This window comes from Mizuhopecten yessoensis, unplaced genomic scaffold, assembly GCF_002113885.1.
Source record: "Mizuhopecten yessoensis strain PY_sf001 unplaced genomic scaffold, ASM211388v2 scaffold10333, whole genome shotgun sequence".
In the NCBI taxonomy this organism is placed as follows: domain Eukaryota; kingdom Metazoa; phylum Mollusca; class Bivalvia; order Pectinida; family Pectinidae; genus Mizuhopecten; species Mizuhopecten yessoensis.
The window spans coordinates 777,713-793,239 of NW_018408494.1; the positions used below are offsets into that span (position 1 = coordinate 777,713).

Sequence of the window (15,527 nt, forward strand, 5' to 3'; positions counted from 1 at the left end):
TTTTTGACGGCGGACCTCTCATATCCCCCTTGCGGGCGGAACGCCAAATTAGTTAATAATGAACAAGCCCCCTGTGCATTCATACATTTGTCATCACCAGGTTGCCCCTATAATAATACCATCTGACTTCTAAAACACGCTGTTGATAGAGAATTTGAACCGAAACTTAAATTTTCTTTCCAGTACACAAAAAAAGTCTTTGGGCCATACTTAAAATACGATGTGTGGGGCGTAGCCCCAGATTTTTTTATACAAGCTCCGTGCATTATTTGATGCATTTTAAAATGTTAATATGTTCCCATTCCCGGCCGATCAGACCATTTCGGGCCGGCCCGGAAAAGGTCAGTCCGCCGCCTAAAGGGGGGGCCGGGGCCGGGTGTGCCCCCCCCTAAATCCGCGCCTGCAATGTATAGTGGTTGTGATTTGGTGAGAAAGGTAATTGAATCAGTATTAACCTACACAATATCTGTACACTTGATGATGTCATAACATCAGTTTACAGGTATTTTATATACAGTTAGTATAGTACATTAATCAAGTATTTATTTCGTTTAAGCTACATTAAAATAATGTTGAAACTTTGATAATACTTTTTAGACAGGTTTGTATGTGTGATTGTAGGCTATTAAGTGAGATGCTTTCGGCTACTGTTGTGTGTGAGGGAAAGATGCAATCTGCCATATGAGATTGTTAAGTAGATTTACAATGTAATGCTCACACAATTTCAAAGCTTTGAAGTAAAATTTCTGTTCCATTTAAAAGGTATGGAGCCTCGTGGGGGACAAAATGATATTTTTTTTGTCTCGTTCACACAAGTTGATTATATTTATCTTGTACAAACCAGGTAATACCTCCCAGGCACAATCTACTATGTTGTGCAAACAAGTGTATATCTCGTGCACAAGAGCTAACTCTTTATATGATGATGAAAACGTTTAAGCATCTCCTGAGAACAAGTTAATTGTGATCTGATAATTGGGGCCTCCTGACAAATCAGGGTTTTCATCAGTGTCGTTTTTTAAGGGGACATTGAAGATACAAAATTGATCTGTTGCTCCGTTAATAATAATAATTTGAGGTTCTTATATACGGCTTTATCACAACCTAGTTTGTAGGTCGTCTTAAAGCGGTTCACAAATTATTATCCGTGGTTATAGGGCCTTTGCAACCAGCCAATATCTTTCCCAACTCCCTGGGGAGTGTACAGCCGGGTGCTGCCATATCAGCACTCACAGACACTGACACAGTAATACCAAGGCCTGTTGTGTCCAGACACAGTAATACCAAGGCCTGTTGTGTCCAGACACAGTAATACCAAGGCCTATTGTGTCCAGACACGGTAATACCAAGGCCTGTTGTGTCCAGACACAGTAATACCAAGGCCTGTTGTGTCCAGACACTGTAATACCACGGCCTGTTGTGTCCAGACACAGTAATACCAAGGCCTGTTTCTGCATCTGGGCTTTGATCAAGCATTTAGCTGAACTGTAATAAATTAAAAGCAAGTTTTTGAAATGAGATTTTATCGATTTTGCCTCATTTTAAAATTGATTTCAAATGGTCGTCATATCATTGGATAATGAATAATGTAGTTTTAAGGATTGCCTTTCCTCAATTTTTTTTAATACGTGTTTCATTGAAACTTGAAATATATCGGGTTCATTTTTATGGTTTACGCATGATCAGGAATACGCAATACAATTACACAGTCCTTTGTAAATAACCAATGACACATTACACAAATTTATTATTAGCTCACCTGGTCCGAAGGACCAAGGTGAGCTTATGCCATACCGTGGCGTCCGTCGTACATCCGTCGTCCGTCCGTACATCCGTACGTCAACAATTTCTTTAAACGACTTCTTCTTCTTAACCACTGGTTGGAATTAAACTAAATTTGACTGGAAGCATCCCTAGGTGGTGGGGATTCAAAGTTGTACAAATGGTGGGGCTGACCCCCCAGGGGGCTAAGGGGCGGGGCCAAAAGGGGTCAATTTGCCCATATTGCTTTAAGCGACTTCTTCTCTGAAACTAGGAAGTGGATATCAACCATATTTGACTGGAAGCATTCCTAGGTGGTGGTGATTAAAAATTGTACAAATGGTGGGGCTGACTCCCCAGGGGGCTTAGGGGCGGGGCCAAAAGGGGGCAATTTGGCTATATTGCTACAAACGACTTCTTCTGTAGAACTGTGCACTGGATATCAATCATATTTGATCAAAAGCATTCCTGGGAGGCAGGGATTTAAAATTGTACAAATGGTGTGGCTGACCCCCCAGGGGGCTGAGGGGCAGGGCCAAAAAGGGTATTTGGCTATACTGCTTTAAGTGACTTCTTCTCTGGAACTAAGTGATGGATATCAACCTTATTTGACTGGAAGCATCTCTAGGTGGTGGAGATTCAAAATTGTACAAACGGTTGGGCTGACCCCCCAGGGGGCTGAGGGGCGGGGCCAAAAGGGGGCAATTTGGTTATATTGCTATAAATGACTTCTTCTGCAGAACTATGCCATGGATATTGATCATATTTGGTCGGAAGTATTCATGGGAGGCAGGGATTCAAAATTGTACAAATGGTGGGGCTGACCCCCCGGGCTAAGGGGTGGGGCCAATAAAATGTATTACTTGGAAATGGTTGAGATCCCCACCATATAACCATATATACAATTGCTGAGTATAAAGAGAAGAATGCACATTTGCTTCCAGGATGTCCCTAGGGTCTGGCCCCACCCTTGGAGACATAGTCCCTGGGCCATAACTTTAAAACGGTTGAGATCCCCACCCCAAAACTATATATACAAATGCTGGGCATAAAGAGACGAATGCAATCATGATATCAGAATAGACCCTGGGGTCTGACCGAACCCCTAGGGACCTAGTTTCTTAGTCACAGCTTGGAAACAGTTGAGAGCCCCACCCTATAACCGTATATATACAATTGCTGAGTATAAAGAGATGATTGCACATATGCTTCCAGGTTGGCCTTGGGGACTGCCCCACCCTTGGAGACTTAACCCCTGGGTCATAACTTTGAAATGGTTAATATCCCCACCCCAAAACAATATATACAATTGTTGGGCATAAAGAGACGAATGCAGTCATGACATTAGAATTGATCCCAGGGTCTGCCCCACCCTTGCAGACTTGGCCCCTGGGTCATAACTTTGAAACGATTGAGATCCCCACCCCAAAACTATATATACAAATGCTTGGCAAAAAGAGACAAATGCAGTCACAATAGAATCGATCCTGTGGTCTGGCCACAACTCTAGGGACCTAGTTTCTGAGTCAAAGCTTGGAAACAGTTGAGATCCCCACCCCAAAACCATACATAAAATTGCTGGGCATGAAAAATGTAATATAGCTATGCTACAAGGATTGGCCTTGGGGTCTGGCCTATTCCCTTGATCTCATTTTGAGAATAGTTTGCCATGATCATGATTGCTTAGGTATCCAGGTGAGCGATACAGGCCCTCTGGGCCTCTTGTTTAAAGACCAGGTCATTGTTAATCACCAGGGACTTTATATTTAATATGCTGGTAGATCACTTTATTAGTCAGACCATTCATACTGGAGGCTAATTGAGGGTTGAATACCAGAATGGGTCAAAGCTTAAGGGGTATGACAAAGATCCTCCAACCCAAAGTTCACATATATCATACATATATAAGGACCGTGGAGATAGGGATCTGTGCTGTGCCCCTGTACTTAGGGTATACGTACATGTTGATTGATGTTTTCCCTTCAGTTACAATAACATGATTACATAAGAACATAGTTATGATATTTGACATACCACATTCGCCGTAATTAGCAACCTGGGCGCTTAGAAATGGCTGAAAATATCAAGATAATAAAATGTAAGCTTCATAAAAAAAAGTTGTACATACCCTTCACTAGTCATTTGTCTGATGAAGGTGACAGTGTACATACCGTACTAGTCATCGAAACATCACATAAAAACACTTATTGGTTGTGTAACAAGAATCTTTTCATAATCCATACTTACAAACCTGAAGAAAATGTTTAATAAAAAAAGATGTGCACTTTCAATTGTTCATATCACTGAAGGACATTACAAACATTCCAGTGTGGCTGAAGGTTTAGAATCAAAAGTTTCATCCACTTCACGGGATGTCTGTCCATGATCACCAGACATAAATCTCTGCTTTAAAAGAGGAAGTACCAATGACCAGACCTGGTCAGGACTTGGTGGAGACGTTGTCTTTATTATTTCAATTCCTTCCCGAAAAGGGGGCTGATTATAAGGGGAGGATTGGCAAATGTGGCAAATACGGTAATCACGTGTTCGTGGTGGTGACAATATCTGATTATGATTTCAGGCCAAAAAAGAGAAGATAGATGGCAATCTTAAAGGAGACGGAATGCAGAACGGAGGGATACTCATCGTGGAAACAGGTATACATGTAATACATTTAAGTGAAGATGATGTGTGTTTACACAAACTGAGGGAGCACTCTTCCAAATACAAAACTATAAATAACATTACAACTCTTTACAGTATTTACCATATTATTCCCCCCTCCTATAAGAAACCTCACCAGTCATCTATGAAAATACAATGATCCCATATCAATATAATTTACCACAAAAAACTAATTGTAAAAGAACTATTATAGTGTAATAGTGTAGCGGGTGGGAAGTTGTCGAAATAGGACAAAGCCGCTGGGTTCGGTTCTATTGCATTTTAATGCTCATAAATAGAAATATTAACACGTATTGTGCATTAACGTCATTAAACCTTTAAAAGATTTTGTGCAAAGCATCTCTGGGCTGATTTTACATCAAAACATTGCTGCACTGGCCTCCGATTTCTGAAACATCTTGCAATTCTTCTGAAGGGATTTCTGAAACATCTTGCAATTCTTCCAAAGTTCCACTAAGCCAGCTACCTAGACCATATAAAACAGATTATAAATAATGCTTTTATAGTACTTGACAAGTGTTATGCTTTTGAACCTTTCAAGCAAAGAGTGCAAAATGAGTTTGCACTCTTTGCCTGATGAAGGAAACAGACGTTTTTGAAAGCTCAAAAAAATAGTTTTCCATTCCTGTTTGTGTTTAAATCAAACTTAGCCTTTAAGTGTTATGCTTGCTTGTAGGGGAGGTGTTCATTTGAAATCTTGGATAGCAGCCTAATTTCCCTAAGTGATAGAGAAGACATTTAACTCCTTTTTTAGCTCCACCTGGAAACTTTAACGTGAAGCTTAGAGCGTTTCCAGAATTGATTATGTGGGTGAGGTGGGAGACACCTGTATTATATAGGTTGTGGGGGATAAAACCAGAAATGTCTACTGTACCATTTCTTATATAAAATCACTTTTAAGATTTTATCGGTGGTGGGGTATCTGAAGAAAACAAATTCTGCAACAGCCATAAGTATGAATAACCTTAATTGTTATAGTTCTAATACCATATGTACCACTATTGCTGTTAGACCTGTCTGTATATGCTTGTGAACATCAGGGCAGCTTTTATTTATTGCATTCCAGATGGTAAGACCTTATGCAACAAGAGCTATTTGTCTGTGAAATAGGGATGGACCATGTGATCTTATATCTCACAATGATTTTTTTGCAAGTGCATAAGGTTTTACCCCTTAAATATTACATTTCAAATGTAGACAAACCAGTTGGAAGCCCATGGATTCACAGGGTAGTCAAAGGGAGATAACTGTAAAATATTTCTTTGATTATCTCCAATTTTTCCAACGGAGTCCACAAGTGGTAGCTTGTTATTTTTAAGTAGATTTTCGTGAAGGGCATTGACATGGACAATCTTCTTAGTACATTTGCATGATTTCTTAACAAATTGAAACAACCTAATTTCATTTCTGTGTTGTACTAATAAAATTGGTTGGCAGTATTAGTAAGAACAATCTTACTGTGAAGGGCACTTAATTTTTAAAATATTTTCTTAAAGTTGTATACATGTATATAGTAATTGTGAGGGTTGTGAGTGTCATTTTTTCTTTAATTCTCATTGACCTTCATTGAACAATGAAAATTTGTAATTTTTTGGGAAAATCCCCAGGAATATGTCATATGTGATGCAAAGTTGCAGAAGTTTACATTCTTAAAGATAAAATCATCTACATTATGTTCTGCACAAGTTATACATTTCCTTGTCATTTTAAAGTAGACTATTGATGATTATGAAATCTCATGAAAGATTAATTTTGACACTGGACCAAGGTAAAAATTAAGCCACTGGATCTCAGCTAGCCCAGGCCAGTCATTTGTTTATTGGGATAATTGATAAATTTTTCAGGGAACAAACCCTCAGGGCAAGTAAATTTTCTTGTAACACTGAATTCTAAAATGACTTTTAAAATATGGTGAGGTGCTAGTTGAGCCAATCACCAGCAATTTCAAGTGGCCATGAAGTTAGCCATCATATCAATTTACCATTGCTTCGAACCTTCAACACACATACAGTTGTGGGAACACACAGCGTTACACGATGTGTGGAGGGCGCATGGTGTGTTAACGATGTGTGCACGGTGTGTGCACGATGTGTGAATGATGAAAAATTGGACGATCATTACTTGCGCACATTTGTGCGCACGATGGACGAATGTTATGCGAAAACAATCGTGGTTGGTGTAAATTGAGGAATGCTTTTACAATATATACGGTTTCGTGTTTAAACATATAAACTTGATTTTTAAGTATGTGCTATATATATACTAGCTGCATCTATAAGCTTATCTTTAAATTTTCTCTCTATACCTTTCTGAATTTAGAAATGGTGTTTTCGGTGTTTTTTGAATGACCTTAATCGACATGTAAAATTAGAGTACAGTTCCCGTATACAGGTAAACATACCATGTAACCACTTTGTACATGAACCTTGACCATACTTGTGCCTGCCCGGGGCACTTACGTAACTCATCGGGGTGTGAAAATCCAGGTGAAGGGGATCTATAAGCCAAACTGAATGCAAATAACAAATACTAATTGGCCAGTTGTGTTTTCATAACGGTCATACGGTTTCACACATCAGCTATATGTGTCGGGCACAGGCAAGGTAAAACTCTGGTCACTCATCAAAATGTTATTTACCTGTGAGCATTTTCACAAAAAATCTTACGATTTGTCGTAAGATTTTTAGTTACGATTATCGTAAGAGAACTCTTAAGTCAGTTTCACGTAAGTAGAAAAATATTGGTAAGACAATTCTTAAGATTTTTATTTACGAATGCACTTACGATTTGACTTATGAGAAAAATTCTCCCTAACATTGACATTTGCTTAGTTTGCGCAAGCGTTACACATGCTTCCGGTTAACATAAACGTGAAGAGGAAAGCATTTTCTGATAACGGGTTTTACAGTTAGAGGGGGCACAACAGGCGTGGATCCACGATTTTATGAAGAGGGTCAATATCCTAGAAAAACACATGTAAATAAAGATACAAAATCATGTATTTTCTTTATTTTTTAGGCAAAGGCGTATCCTTTAATTTTTGAAAATATCACAAAAATCTATTTCACACACACTCTCTCTCTCTCTCTTTCTCTCTCTCTCTCTCTCTTTAATATAACATTTTTGCCCAATCGAAGCAGTTCCATTGAACAAATTCCAATATGATTAAATATCACTGCCAAGCGTAGCGAGGCGATTTGTTCTTTTATTAAACAAACCTTTGACACGCCTAAAAACCGTTTAACCCTTAAAATCATTTATAATACACTTAAAAATATATATATCTATAAAAAAAAAAGATATCGAGTTGATTTTTAGTGTCTTTAAATTTAATCTTATTTTTAAAAGGTCTTTTTCGGTGATCTTTTGTGATTCAATTATATGAGATTGTGGTCAAACCAATTCATAGAAATACTACATGTAGTAATTGATTCTCTAAAATCATAATACAAGTCTGGGTTATGTGGATCAAGGCGGATTTTTTTGTTATGTTACCTAATCTTTAATGTTGAGCGGAGCGAGGAGAATTTTATTTATAATGTTATTAAAATACAATTTTAGCTAATAACAAAAACTGAAAACATCATATGACCCATGAGAAGTAGTCACTTTGCAATTTATTTATTTTTTTTTGGGGGGGGGGGCTTCATCCGCATAGGGGTGATGCGTGTGGAGTAGCTTGCAACAGAATTATAAATATAATTGTTTTTGATACTAATTTGTAAATAAGATAACTTTCATTCAGTGAAGGTATTTTGAATACTAATTAGGGGATAGCGTGTCTTTTTGAGTGTCTAACATACTGACGATTAGAACATAAAATCTGGTTTTAACTCAAGACCGACAGTATAGACTCGGAAAACTATCCTTATTCTAACACACCTTTATAAATACTACGTCCATATTTCTTTAGAAACATTGTATTTATCGGCTACAAGAACATAGTAAATCGTACTCTGTGACCTGTGTTGGTGCTACTACAAACAAATTGAAAATACCATATCTTAACACTAATGGCAGTTTTATGGTCGAATGTGCCGTAAATGCAAGTAAATCGGTTTTTCTAATAGTGTTGCACTGTGGTACATACAATGTACTGACGACCCAATGCTTGTTTACGCTCAGAAATATTTGATAGCTCATTATCAATTTTCAATTTTACAATGTTTACATAGAAAAGTAACTACATTTACAACACATGGGACAGTCTCTGTTAACGTGAAAGACGATCGGAGATGTACATGTGACAAATTTATTCAAAAGTCGGGGTGAAAAGACGGCCATTGAAAGCTCCGGTCCCGATACAAATTAATCATAATAATTTTGGGCACTGATTTAGAAGTTTGGATTTGTTAAGGACTAAGTCTCAATTGAGATGCATGTACATTAAATCTCATTTCAACCGACCCCATCTATCTAACCTAAACAGTATTTATCACTTCCTTTACCGAAAATAACTGAAAGTTTCACAACTAAGGAAAGCCATTTATTTCAATTTTAATCTTTGATACACGCGCATGATTTGAGCTGCTCGTACATGTACCAGTACGACTTGTGTAACATTAAAATACAAAAAAAAATATACATATAAACATTTACATTACTTGAAAATTAGTGAAATGCTTTAAGTTGCCTGCATCTTTGAGCAAAACCACGGACGGCGTGATGACATCACATTATTGCTGCGTGACGTCATTCAGGCGTGCTTACAACATTGTTTATTTGTAGACATTTCAGTCAAATCTTTTTCTGTACTGGTGCAGATCGGCATTTTGGTACATGCTTATTTGGATGAATTATTAACTGAAACCCGTACTAATGTGATGAATTTGCCTGTAGGCCTACTAACGTTAGGCTATATGCTGTGTAAGTTATATACATACATGTACTAAGTATACATTTTGTATGATACTGAGATTTCCTGATTGAGGAATAGGTCGTGTGTGATTTTCACAATACACCGATCAGATTTAAACATCAAGAACGGTCAGACCAAACATACTTACTATTCATCTATTAATAAATGCAATTAAATTTGTCGTTGTGTGCTTAAAACTAGCATGGTCCCTTATGGAACATCTATACTGTTTTGTTGGAAATAGGGCATGGCTTAGGTGCGTTGGTTAAATCTGCCTCGAAAAACCTTTCACGATACATCGCTTTTTAATTTATTTTCAAACCAAACGTATAGCAGCCTGTTTATTTAAAATTATGATTAAAATCATTATATTTATTTACACTTACGATAAAATTTTACACTTAAGAGAGGGGTAAAGCTATCGTAAAGTTACGATAAATTTTTCACTTAAGATTCTCATAAGAATTTTTGTGAAACGGAACAAAATCGTAAGTTTTCTCTTACGAGTAAAATTTATCGTAAGATTTTTTGTGAAAATGCTCACTGTTCTGTTACCAAGGAGCCAAACCCATTCTTGACAATCTAACGGTCACTGTAATACTGTGTAACACGACCTATAAACTTGTACATAATCTTAATTATTGTGATGAGAAATCACAGTAATATATAGTGTACATGTACATTATTGCATACAAGCCTTCCGTATTTATTTCATTTCGTAATATTGATCAACAAATTGTACCTATTGCGGAGAGTAGTGCACAACGGGGCGAACGATTGTTAAATCGCACAGTTGTGCGCACCATGTGTGGATGAAGTGCGGACTGTGTGTGAACGATGTATGCACTGTGTGCGCACGCTATTTTTGGTACGTTGTGCGATCACACAACCGTAGTTTATATGTTGTTTCTTGCATACATTTTCATCCCTGTGAATTAATGGTTTAATAAAGCTTATCTGATTGTTCATATGCATGATGTACTTTATTAGCAAGTATAGTTAGCATTTAAAAAGAAATGCCTACATTTTGGATGTCACATATTTGTTTGTTTTATCCAAAAAGGCGGTAAATTGTTGCTGAGCTTCAAACAAGAAAATCCAGCCGACCACTTAGAAAATCGTGAGATACTGAAAGCTGTTGGAAATAAAAACGAGGAAAAACCTGAACCACCACCGACGGAAGAAGGAGCCAAAGGGTCAAGTGTTGACCAACCAGAACAAACTAAACAACCCTCATAGGTCAGTAGCTATGGTGACTATGTTCAGCCCGATTAAGACTCCCCGAATCTGATTAAAACCAGATCTTGAATTCCACTCCGATACCCTACCTTAAGAATTGGAACCTTGAGTATCATAGTGGAATTAAAAATTTGTTTTTTTATCAAATTGACCTCCGCCCTCCGCCCACCCCAAACCTATAATTATAATGTTCTGTGTTAGGGGTGAACAAGGGTTGTGGGGCTGTGAAGGTGTACCAGAATCATGTTGTTCCACTAAACATGTCTGGAAATATAAGATCAATATCTTGCCATATGCAGTTATGCATGTGTATCCAGCTTTCAGAAATGGTGAATATTACAGAGTTATTGCCCTTTTTGTGTCTCATAGGCTTCAGCTCCTTCTGCAGAACATTGACAGTGTGTCAGTAAAGCAGATTAAAGTACAAGTTAACCTTTAGTTTACATTTCTAATTGTTTCTGATTTGGCCCCATTCTTAGCAACGGAAAATCTGTAATGGACAGTAAACTAATCTTAAATAAATGTGCAAATACATAGAGATGAGCCAGACTTGTAACACAATGACATAGACTATCAATTTGCATTTTTATTACTTTGTTAGGAATACATGTAGTTCTGATTGTCATTTCAGGTAACATACAGCAGTGGATTTTTTTTATGCTGACAATCTACAAACAGAAATCCTATTCAATTTTGTGTGCTGGTGCTGTGTCAAGAAGACTTAGGTCTATTTATTTAATAGTGCTCGCTAGTTTACAAGATAAGAATTCCAGAATATGTAAATTAAATGTTTAAGTCTCTGTGTACACTAAGGCCAGATCATAATATACCCGTGTTTCTGATAACAGTTGTGAAAACTATAATGTCTAAATATATAGGGTATACCTGTTATAGGAAAACTATTTTATTTTTCATAACCATTTTATAATGGTTTAATGAAAGAGATTAACCTGAATATAACAGTTCTTGTATAAAATTTGTATTAAAAATTGCATGATTGGAATCAGATTTAAGGCTTTGTAAGATAATTGGAAAAACAGGTTACTTTTTAGGCCTTATCGCCATTGAATGTTATGTGTTGTCGACCAGTTTATGTTTAATTGACCTGTGCTAAATATGAGAGAATAGTGTTGAATACATTGAAATCTTAACCACTCCTTGTAGATTCATGATGCCTCATCTTTTAAACCTTACGAGGTCGGGATTTGGCTGAGTTGTTCCCCTTTGGGAACTTTCTATTGTGTGGTATAACATTTCGTTGTACTTTTCACTATTTCACTGTTAATGTGTTGTATAATTGTTCAGCTCTGTAGAGTGGCTATATATTATTGAGTGTTGAGTAAAAGCATCAAAAAGATTTAAATCTGTTTATAGCGATTTAGAGTGGACAGTCAATTGTTGTTTGAAATGTCTTTGGACATATTGATGAGATAATTAGTAAGTATTTTGAATAAAATACTCAATAATGACAACTTACATCAGTTTCATTTTCAGTTGTTTTAGACATTAGATAACGGAATGTTAGAATTACAACCTTGACTCTACCATAATGTACAGTATATTTTTGTCTCTTGGTCTCTTTAAGGCATTTTTCAAAAAAACATCTTGTTCATATGGATTTCTAGTCTAATCACAAAATATTATCAAAAAGGTCACTTCAGGGAATTTTTCATTAAAACATCTTGTTCACTTATTTAGAGATTGTGTACTTGCATTTGTCATAGTATTTATTCAGTGTCCATGTGCTTTTACTGTATACAATAGGAGAAACCAAAGGGGAAATTTCAATGCAGAAATTGATGTTTGTTGTATATACCAGAAATATCATATCAAATTGTATTTCAAAAATCTTTTATAAGTTAAAATGATAAATGAAAAAAATGCTATTTATTCATGTTTATTTAAAAGATATTTGAGTTAAAACACTTTAATTTTCCTTTACAAAATGCATTTTGAAGGGTCCTATTTTATGTTCGATATATATTCCTTATAGTTTGTCATTAATCATTCCAAATGACATTTCAAGTGATAACTGTATAATCGGATTAAATATCCTTCGATACATGTTGTCTGTGTTAAATCACATCTTATCCATACACTCAACAAGACTTTTCCAAGACTTTTAATAATCAATAATCTATATTCATACCATATTTATCATTGTTATATTCAAATAAATCGTTAAGTACTATTAAAATGTGTTTTGTTATACATTGCAGTATTGGTGTATTTCACCTCTACCTGTATCAAGGGCTTATTGCTTTAATCATGGAGTAGCTTCCACTGTCAATTATCCATCCATTTGAATATTTTTTCGTTCAGAGGCCGAAAAGTCCAGAACAGCAGAAGAGATTATGACTAAATTTGGTATAAGCACTCTGGGGCAAAGGAAATTATCAAGGTGTTCCTGGTCCTACCACGAGTGTTGGGGGAATCCGGTCTTGTAGGGGAAACAGGCCAGCTACTGTTAGAAGGACTACTTTCTTTAAATTGGTACCACACATCCTTGGGCCGAAGAGATTAAGTGATGCATACATACACCCCGCAAACAAAGTTTTGTTTTTGTTTGCGGGGTATATTGGAATTCCCGTTTGTCCCTCTGTTCATGACCTGTGTAAGCTCAACTCCTCTTACACGTTTTGTTGGATTTTTTAGGAACTTGGCACATTGAAGGTACATCATATGTCAATGTACATGAAGAACAGACTTTTTAATTCCATTATTTTTCAGTAGGATATGGCCCTTGAAACTATAAAACAATTCTCCCTAAAGCTTGTAAGCTTAGCTCCTCCTTACTTGTTTATGAGACTGTTTTGTCACTTGGCACAGTGAAGGTGCATAATATGTGCATGAAGATAAGAATGTGATTCAACCTGTTGTCCTGGAGTTATTGCCATTGCCGCATTGGAACTTTAAAGTTCTGCTCCACAAACCTTCTAAGCGCAACTCCTTCACCTTTCCCCCTGATATACCCAGGTACAGGGAAAGAACATCATTAGGTAGATGTGTACGGAGGAAGGGATTTGAGATTAGGGTATCATATCCCCTACAAACCAAGTTTGAATACTTAGATAAAATGAAGCTTGGGGGTATATCTTTGTAAATCTTTAAAACGGCTAGAACTATTACCTAGTATTGACGGAGGAAATTTTATCATAATTGGTACGAATATCTTCGGACAAGAAGGTTAAATGCCGTATAAGTAAACTGTGTTGATCACGTTTGTATGCTGGGTTGATCGCTTTGTCTAATAGGAGAAATCGTGTTAGGATGATGATACTGTAGCCTTGTTAATGTGTGGTATATAAAATCCCTGATCTAAGAGAATTCGTTGTTCTGTAAATGAAGGGTTCTCTTGGGATATAGAGAGGCCTGGACCAATATACGATAAAGTGGTCAATGATTAATATGTTGCTATCATTCATAATGGTTAATTGAGGTTTATAAAGAAGCTAGGAGGAATTCTTGGCCAAAGGATGGCAGAAGTGTATAAATGTAGGAGAATTGGGATTTAGCTTCTTTAAGACTGTTCCTTACGTGTAGGTACTGGTAAAGGAATTTTGACTTCGATCCATTTGATGAATATCTGGGGCTAACGAGATCCAATGTTGGATTTTATAAGTGACAGGTACTACCCTTCTGGTGACAGAGATGTGGGGCCAAATATAGTAGGGATATATATCTAAAAAATCAAAGACCCCGTCTGTTCTGGTATTTTGTGTAACGTTGGACAAGCTGTCGTTCTTTACTCCGGATAATGAACAAAGAAAAATGGTTACAAATGAAACATTTTATTCACAACACAAATATCAAACAAATGACACTCACATTTACACAAACAGTTGAAATGTTACAGTCTATAATAGCTTCCTGGTTGACACTTATAAAACATGGATAGACATAGTCTTAACATAGCGTAGATTTATGATGTGCTAAGATAGCTTATGTGTCAATTAAACAGCAACTGTGATTTGGGTTAGCTAAATGACGCTAACACATCTCTGCTTATGTACAAAGAGTATCGGTCTCTTTAACATGTGGGGATAGAAATGTCCAACTAGAAGTACAGAATTTGCGGTAACAATCAAGGCTTTCCGAGGTTTTTGAATCCAAACTATTTACCCAAGTTTGGGCATTGTTATCCTACATAATGTATTTATGATAAATAATTATGATAATTTTCTTACATCGCTTCCAATTTATTACATTAAGATGTAGCCGCCATCTTGAGACAAAACAAAAATCTCTTTAATACTTTTACTTTATGACTTAACCGGTTTTGAAATGATCTATTTCGTTGGAAAGAGCGCATCAAAGTTTGGTGTTTACAAAAACTATTAACTTCAATTTATAAATAAGAATGCAAAAAATGAAGATAAAATGCTTGAAATGAAAAAAAAATGAAAAAAACCATCAGCGAAAAAGATTGAAATGATGTAAAACTTGTTGCTGCATGACTTCATTTCTTTGTCTTTCTATTGTGACGTCTTGCCCATGGAAGATTTAATATAGTCTTTTTCTACTTTTTGGGTAAGACAGCAAAAATCTCAACCCAAGGGGTCAGATTCTTAAATGTCTAGCCAGATGCTTTGCAGAGGGCCTTTAAAGATTCTTGCCCCGAGCGGTTGAGATATTTCTGTCTTACTCCTAAAGTGGGGAATTATTATTTTTCTCCCACGTCAAATCCAATTGCAAATTTCATGAAATATAAACGTTGATTTTATATCTTTCCCTGAGCGGAAGTGTGGATATCACTATCTTACGGGGGAGTTAATTTCTATCGTTCACTGCACGTGGCAAACAAGGCGTCACAAAGTCCGGTCGAGCCTGTTCATGATGGACCCTTTCTTGCTTCTTTCGTTCGTCGGTTACTTTTCTGACCAAGTGATTGGTCCGCTCGCCGTCTTTCATGTAGTCCTTTTATCTATATTGTCCGATGGCAATTTCCCTTAATGATGATTCCCTTTAGTTTCTGAAAGTCCGC

The 15,527-nt window shown here is 36.7% G+C and overlaps 1 protein-coding gene across 1 annotated transcript in view; it reads left to right on the forward strand.

The window, feature by feature from the left end:
- LOC110460228 (prostamide/prostaglandin F synthase-like) overlaps nt 1-12,734 on the forward strand; it is a 35,575-nt gene extending 22,841 nt beyond the window's left edge. Inside the window, exons 5-7 of the mRNA XM_021513029.1 lie at nt 4,343-4,418; nt 10,368-10,543; nt 11,175-12,734. Of these exons, the coding sequence (XP_021368704.1) occupies nt 4,343-4,418; nt 10,368-10,543 (252 nt within the window). The 3' untranslated portion in view covers nt 11,175-12,734. The remainder of the gene's footprint in view (nt 1-4,342; nt 4,419-10,367; nt 10,544-11,174) is intronic.
- The last annotated feature ends 2,793 nt before the right edge of the window (nt 12,735-15,527 follow it).